This window comes from Drosophila subobscura, chromosome O (genome assembly GCF_008121235.1).
Source record: "Drosophila subobscura isolate 14011-0131.10 chromosome O, UCBerk_Dsub_1.0, whole genome shotgun sequence".
Classification (NCBI taxonomy): Eukaryota; Metazoa; Arthropoda; class Insecta; order Diptera; family Drosophilidae; genus Drosophila; species Drosophila subobscura.
The window spans coordinates 179545-187929 of NC_048533.1; the positions used below are offsets into that span (position 1 = coordinate 179545).

The 8385-nt window shown below is 41.3% G+C and overlaps 1 protein-coding gene and 1 long non-coding RNA gene across 2 annotated transcripts; both read right to left on the reverse strand.

The window, feature by feature from the left end:
* Positions 1 to 335: 335 nt before the first annotated feature.
* LOC117898168 lies at positions 336 to 1276 on the reverse strand. The gene is made up of 2 exons (XR_004649124.1): positions 836 to 1276; positions 336 to 750 (listed from the first exon to the last, which is right to left on the reverse strand). It is a non-coding gene; the product is annotated as an uncharacterized LOC117898168 (long non-coding RNA).
* Positions 1277 to 2169: 893 nt separating this feature from the next.
* On the reverse strand, positions 2170 to 6089 carry LOC117898167. The gene is made up of 2 exons (XM_034807376.1): positions 4941 to 6089; positions 2170 to 4898 (listed from the first exon to the last, which is right to left on the reverse strand). The coding sequence occupies exons 1-2, from the start codon at positions 5481 to 5483 to the stop codon at positions 4836 to 4838; spliced, it is 606 nt and encodes a 201-aa protein (XP_034663267.1). The 5' UTR covers positions 5484 to 6089; the 3' UTR covers positions 2170 to 4835.
* Between the last annotated feature and the right edge of the window lie 2296 nt (positions 6090 to 8385).

The following is an 8385-nucleotide window of genomic DNA, read 5'->3' on the forward strand; positions in this document are numbered from 1 at the left end:
ATAAACATAAAATAATTCCTGTAAAACTAATACAATAACAGCTGCAACAATAACAGACAGGTCACAACGACAGGAGGTTCGTAGCCCACAATGCGATGGATTGACCAACGTCCAAAAAGGTTGCTGGGCCCAGTCGGAAAATCCCCTCGGAGAGTTGATGTCAAGACTGCTGCCAAACATAGGATATCGTGCAGACAAACAGCTAATACTTATACCCACTTAATCATAATCAAAGACATTCAATCATCATACAATCATTGAATGGCACTCACAAGGTCTGAGCCGCTCGCAGGAGGCCCCGGACTTTATTGAATGAACTTGAAACAATTGCGGTGTAGTTTGATAGACATTTAATGGGGTTGCAAGTAATCGATGGGTTGTTCCACAAACCCTACAAGTTGGTTACAAAAAAATTAAACAGAAAAAAAAATTATGATGTTTATTAGGCCTCAATTTGGTTCCAAATGGTTTTCGTTTTGTATTTTTTCCTGAACGACCCATTGTCGTCTTCGTGACTAATTCGCTTATAGACTCCATGTCAAATCTGAGAGGCTCGGAGACGCTCACTGAACACTTTGATTTGGGTGTTAAAGTACTCACTCATTGCTGGGAAATAGCCACAAAAAATAGAATTGAAATTTATATTTTTTTTATTTGTCACTATTTACCTGGTACTGGAAGAGGAAATAGGGCATATTGTATTTTATTGTAGAAATATTTATTTTTTTGTGGCGATCTGATATGATATTTCTGCAAAATATTGTATGTAGAAAATGTCAATGAAATTCCTTAAAACTTCGCTCTAGAGCAGAGGAATAAGGATGCACATACTTACTCTTTTATATGTTTTAATGCACGTATACGTAAGAATTGGAACAATTTTGCTTATCGTTAACGAACATTTTGGTTTCATTTGATTTGCATTGCATTACTGGTAGGTAGTACTTAATATAGTTCGAATCACCCATTATATTTGTTATTGCCTGGGTAAACACTAATTAGAGTAATTACATTTATTATAAATTAGTTCTTAAATGTAAAAAATGTTAAACATAAAATATATCTTAACAGCTACGCAGAGGGATATCATTTTTTCTGTGTTAGACTGTTCATGTAATTTTATAATTATTTATCTGTATTAAACTGTTCAGGGATTTTTATAAATATTATTTTCGTTCGGTTGGAGTACTGAATGTTTTATTTCATTGATTTTTATACCCGGTACTCGAAGAGTAAATAGGGTATATAGTATTTGTGTGGAAAAGTGGATGTATGTATGTAACACTCATAAGGAAACGTTTCCGACCCCATAAAGTATATACATACATACATTTATTCTTGATCAGCGTCAATAGCCGAGTGATATAGCCATGTCCTTCTGTCCGTCCGCCTTGTTGAGCGCCTGGATCTCAGAGACTATAAAAGCTAGAGCCATCTAATTTTGCATTCAGATGGCTGTATGCACACACTTTTACAAGTGTGTTTCAACATTTCGCCACGCCCCCCTTCCGCCCGGGCAAAGATAAAAAATCTGCGATATACACAATTTTTAAGATAAAATAAAACTAAAAACGCCATTCCGTTGGAAATGACCATATCTATCGACCACCGTACTGGGATCAGATTGGATCATTACTATAGCCAGAAAGAAGAAATGAATTTGCAGTGGCTATGATCTGATAGATATGGTCATTCCCTACGGAATGGCGTTTTTCGTTTTCTGATATCTTCAAAATTGTAGATTTGGGAGGTTTTCGCTCTTTTGCGGAGGCGGAAGGGGGCGTGGCTCATTTTTGAAATACACTTGTAACAGTGTGAGCATACAGAAGTCTGGATGCAAAATTTGGTGGCTCTAGCTCTTATAGTCTCTGAGTACTAGGCGCTCATCAGGACGGACAGACGGACAGACAGACAGACATAGACTCGGCTATTGATGCTGATCAAGAATATATATATACTTTATGGGGTCGGAAACGTTTCCTTCTGTGCGTTACATACAACCGTTATTCGCACAAATACAATATACCCTATTTACTCTTCAAGTACCGGGTAATTGACTTGGCGTTGCAAATAGTTTCCATAAGAGTATTCAGCGTACACTGTGTGAAGAAACATAGAGTTATAAGTGGAGACATGGCAGCTGTGACGAAAAAGAATTTATTTGTTTTTCGTTTTCAAGTTGGTTTCGTTGTCTCGTGTGTGTCTCTCTATGTTTATTCACACAGGGTACGCTGAATACTCTTATGGAAAATATTTTCAACGCCAAGTCAATTGCCGTTTACTTGTTTGCTAAATATGTTAAACTTAGATGTGTGAAGGGCTCTCCAAGCACTATTTTAGATATTTTAACGGAGTTTAAGATTTATTTTTGCACATGTTTCTTTAAATGTATTTCTTATATCTCGTTCTACTTCTCCAAGCAATCTCTCTCTCTCTCTTCCTCCACTTCCATCGAATGCCGGCCCGATCCAGCTATCGATCGCTGGCTCACGATAGTTTATCGATAGTTTATATTTTTGTTACTCGATAGCCTATTAATTAATTCACACTCGATAGTTAACAATAGTTACTCAATAGCTTAAACTGCTTAACTCTACTTAACAATCGATAGTTATCATTAGTTACTCAATAGCTTAAACTACTTAACAGCTCGGTCATTCTGACCTTTTGATCGACCCGATCATCTTGGTTGCTTAGTTTAGTATATACAAGTTGTTTAAGATATCTCTATTATTACGGTATATTTTCAGAATCAACTATGACACCATTTCGCCAGTCTGCCCATTTTCTTAATCTATTAGCCTCTATTATACCTTCGTAAGGTATTTGTATTACTTGACCGTTTTCTATATCTGTAATTACATATCGGTCGTTTGGTAGCGCTTTTTTCACATTATATGGGCCTTTAAATTTTGGTATGAATTTCTTTTTTTGAACCTATTGTAGTATCGACATTCCGCACTACCACAAAATCCCCAATGTTATGTACTATATGTGATCTGTGGTTTTTCTTAAATGTCTCCTTTGTTTTGTTCTGCATCTTCTGAATCTTGTCACTTGATGCCTTCCGTACTGCATTCAGATTCCGGGCCAAATCCGATTTATCCTCCAAAAATTCACTAAGTGAATCGACTTCGAGTCCTCTTTGATAGACACCGTAAAACAAAACTGAGGGAGCCAGACCCGTTGTTGAATGCACTGAATTATTTACTGCGTATTCTATCTTACCTAACAATTTATACCAATCGAAATGATGAATGGGATCTGAAATTTTAGCTAGCATCGCCTTAATTATTCTATTTATTCGCTCTACCTGGCCGTTTGCTTGCGGAGATGCCGTAGCTACCTTAACGTGTTCAATATTGTTCTCTACCAGGAAGGAGCTGAATTCCATCGACGTAAACCAACTTCCTCTATCACTAATCACTCTTCTTGGTCTGCCCAAACTGGAGTTTACTTCCTTCGTGCTTGTTGAATTCACGGAATATGTAGATCTTAACGTACTTTGTAAACGCGTCCACTATGACTAATGTGTTTTTTACTTTGAAAGATTGGCTGGCAATGGCCCAAAATGGTCTATATGAATTGTGTCGAACGGAATCGGTTTTTTCTTAATATTATGCAGTGTTCGATTATTCCCGTGTCTAGGTACTGAATTCATAATACATTTTTTAATACAATTTTTAATAAAACGTTCCACTTTGGATTCCATGCTCGGAAACCAATAGTGCCTCCTTATGTCCGCTATACACTTAAAAGCTCCCATGTGGCATAGCTTCTCATGGTCGGAATTTAAAGGTTCGGAATCTGAATGGTCGGAATTTAAAGGTTCGGAATCTGACTGGTCGGAGTTTAAAGGTTCGGAAACTGAATGGTCGAAACACACCGAAGCTGAATGATCTGAAACTGAGGGCTCAACCTGCGTTTCTATCTTGTTGTTTTGATTTTCGGAAGCAGAAATATACTTATGTTTGCAGATTACAACTTAACATAGTCCTATCAGATTTCCCCGGACTGAATACAGAGTGCAGAATTTTTTCAGAGATTTCCAAATTATATTTATTTGCTTTTCGTTCAATGTTTGGCGTTTCAATAGGTTCACAAAATTTTAATTTTAGGTTAAATCTTCTTAAAAAAATCTTTTCCACATAAAATGTAGATAGGATATAGGATGTAGATATCTGGAACAACGTAACATAATATTCTGTGCGTAATACCGGATAATGACATAAATATCCAGATCTTCCCAAACGTACATAACCGAAAGTTTCCCAATCCCTTAAAGTTCGTTTCCTTTAAACTGTTTTCTCTTAAATTAAGTGGTAATGCGGAATGACGTATTAAACTAATTGCGCTGCCCGTATCAAAAAGAGACGTTTACTGATTATAAATCCTATCTGACGTATTTATAGTGTCGCAAGAGATTCTTACCGTATTTATTACTGCCACTTCGTTATCGTCTACCTCCTTGCTAGTCCCTTTCTGTCGGAATCGATCCGACAATTCCACCGCTTTATTTCCTGAGGGTGGTGGGACCTAGTAGTTCTTGTTAGCATGGTCCATGGAGCCGCAACGGAAACAGGAGCCCTTCATCCTCTTGGGCTGTGTACACGACTTAGCGATGTGTCCAGTGCCCGAACAATTGTAACAATGTACCGTAATTCCACTGCTTGCCGGAATGCTATTGTGTCCCATAAGCTTCTTTGCCGACTGCGATGCGCTCCAACGTTTTTTACGCATTTCTTCGTAACGGTGCGACAGCTTCACAAGTTCGCCAATAGTTTTGGCCGGATAGAATATAGCAATATTCGCGGAATCGTCTTTTAGCTCGTCGATCACGAACTGTACGGCTTGTTCTTCGTCGATCGGAGCACGTTGCATTGCATTTCTTGCATTTGCAGTACATAATCTAGAACTGACATCTTTCCAGGGCACTAAACCGTAGATTTGAGAGTGTTTATTACCTCTACTATTGAGGAAATCCGGCCGAATGTGTCCAGGAACTCTTTCTTAAAGGCAGCATACGACGTAGCCTTGTTTACTTTCAGAAACAATTCTGCGTCCGTTTCAGCCTTCATTAAATGCCGCACGCACCTGATCTTAAACGCATCCGTCCCCTTGCAGTTCAGCTCAAACTCTTCCATCCATGCATGGGCGCTGTTTACTTTTCCTGCATACGGTTCCATAATCTGCATAACCTCCTTGCTTCCCTTACGCAGTTCTTCCAGGGCTTGCTTCCTCTGTAGCAAACTTATCTCTGCTTCTATCATAAGGCGTTCGGCTTCCAGCCTCCTAGCTTGTGCGTCTGGCGAAATTTCTGGACCGTCTGATTTTACTTCCATATTCTTGTTTTCTTCACCAGGTAATTCCATTAAGTCCACGCCATTTGCCATTGCCAGTTGCCGAAGCTGTCTGAATGTTGCAGCCTGATCGAACTCAATGTTATTTTCGATCAGCCACTCTAAAACTGCGTGTCTGTTCATGTTCTGCAGAAACTGCGACGCCACGCCAAAATCTAACGGTACCGAACGTTCCAGAAACAGAAAAATTATCTGTATGTATTTGCTTGAGTGGCGAAAAATTTCTTCGAATTATAGGCACGTCTCCTTTATCCCACTTCTGAAGTTGTGAAGGGCTCTCCCTGCACTATTTTAGATATTTTAACGGAGTTTAAGATTTATTTTTGCACATGTTTCTTTAAATGTATATCTTTATTTCGCTTTCTACTTATCAAAGCCATCTCTCTCTCTCTTCCTCCACTTCCATCGAACGCCGGCCCGATCCAGCTATCGATCCCTGGTCCACGATAGTTTATCGATAGTTAATATTTTTGTTACTAGATAGCCTACTAGCCGGACCAAGTCATTCCGGCTCAGCTACAAAAAGCCGGGGACATGGCCATCAACTGGCTGCAAAGTATCTTCAGGAAGATACTGACAGTGGGAAAAATCCCCCGCGCTTGGCTAAAGGCTAAAATAGTCTTTATCCCCAAAGCAGGGAAACCCTCACACACAACCCCAAAAGACTTCAGACCAATAAGTCTATCGTCCTTCCTTCTCAAAACCTTCGAAAGACTAGTCGGGCTGCAGCTGAGAACAACCATTAATCCTCAGTGGCTGTCAGGCGCTCAACATGCCTACCGAAAAGGGAAATCCACGGAAACGGCACTCCATGAAGTAATCTGGGCGGTAGAGAAATCTCTACACGTCAAAGAATACTCCTTAATCGCTTTCCTAGACATTGAGGGAGCTTTTAACAACGTCATACCGGGAGCCATCACAGAGGCCCTGACTGACCTGGGAGTGGATCGTCACTTGGTGATGCTCATAGATCAATTGCACACATGCAGGACAGTGACATCATCAATGGGATCGTCCACTCAGTCAAGGTATGTCAACAGAGGCACCCCGCAAGGTGGTGTCCTGTCTCCCCTTCTATGGAACATAGCAGTCAATAAGATTTTGTGTGACCTGGAAGGGGAGGGCTGCAAGGTGGTAGCATACGCGGACGACGTTTCCATTATCTTCTCGGGAAAATTCCCTCAAACACTCTGCGAACTAATGACCGCGAAGCTCGGGCGACTGTCAGAATGGACAAAGTCGCGTGGACTGGGAATTAATCCCTCTAAAACGGAACTTGTGTTGTTTACAACCAAATACAAAATCCCGTCCCTCAACCCCCCAATACTAAACGGATGCAGGCTCTCCTTCAGCGACAGTGCCAGTTACTTAGGGTTGGTAATTGATAAAAAGCTCAGCTGGAACCTGAGCATCAAAGACAGAGTGAAGAAGGCTACGAAAGCCCTCTACACTTGCAAGAAGGCCATTGGGCTAAAATGGGGCATGAACCCAAGAATAGTCCAATGGATCTACCTAGCAATAGTAAGACCAATACTGCTCTACGGAGTCGCAGTGTGGTGGACTGCCCTATCGAAGGGGACCATCACTAAACAACTAGGCAAGGTGCAGCGTACTGCAGCCCTAAGCATCAGTGGAGCTCTGAGTACAACACCAACGGATGCGCTAAATGCTATACTATGCCTGCAGAGCCTTGACCTTGCAGGTAAGGAGCAGGCAGAAATGGCAGCAATCCTTCTTAGAGACTCTGACCAATGGGTCCTTTCCATCCTAAATGGAAACAAAATCGTCCCCTCAAAAACGGACTACTGCGTTCCGAGGGAGTATACAGATACCCCCTTTGAAGCAATCATCCCTCACAGAAACAACTGGCTTGAGGGACCACCTGGTCCAAAGGGAGCCATTCGAATCTTTACTGATGGCTCAAAGCTGGACAACAAGGTCGGAGGAGGAATCTACTCCGAACAGCTGAACATAAGTTACTCCTTCAGGCTCCCGGATCACTGCAGTGTCTTCCAAGCGGAGGTCATAGCGATCAAGGAAGCTTTGAGCTGTCTTCAGGAACTAACCCCTGCGGCAACTCAACAAGCTCGGCTACAGTGGCAAACTGTCGCAAATCTCTTCATGGGATGGCTTATCAGTTCGTCATCAACCTAATATGGGTCCCGGGCCACCAGGACATTGAAGGCAACTGTATAGCAGATGAGCTGGCCAGAGCTGGAACAACAATACCCCTGCCAATGGCCAACTAATAAATGACAGATGGCAAACTGTGCCACTATGTCGCATAACTCGGCAAACATGGCCTAACATTAATAGGAAGCGCACCGATGAGCTCTGCAAACTCAGTAGGAGTAGGTGCAGCTCAGTCATTCGCTCCCTTACGGGACACTGGCTAATAGGCACACATGCAAACAGGCTGGGCGCCCCATATAACGACTTCTGTCGAAGCTGTAGAGATGAGGACGAGGAGGAGACTGTGGGACACCTGTTCTGCTCCTGCCCGGCTCTCAGTAGAAGGAGACTCCAATACTTGGGCGCTCCTTTTCTAAATGACATTTCGGACATGTCTACAATCAGTCCCAGACGGATCGCAGGCTTCATAAGGGCATCCGGATGGGATAATGGATAAAATAGGGTCTCACGAGGGAGAAGGGAACGAAACTTGCGGTATCACAATGGGCCGAAACCGGCCTAAGTGTGTCGGGTCTCTGACAACCGCGACAGCCGCCTCAACCTAACCTAACCTAGCCTACTAGTTACTCGATAGTTAACAATAGTTACTCAATAACTTAAACTACTTAACACTACTTAACAATCGATAGTTAACATTAGTTACTCAATAGCTTAAACTACTTAACAGATGCTTTGTTTTTGTAAAGTTAATCAGTACGAATTTGTTCAAAAGAAAGACAATTTATAATTATATAATTTTTAAATATATATATTAATTATATATATATGAGCTATATTTAAATGCAATTTGCATGGGGTAAACGCTGACAGATGCAGCTTGTGGCAGTTTAAT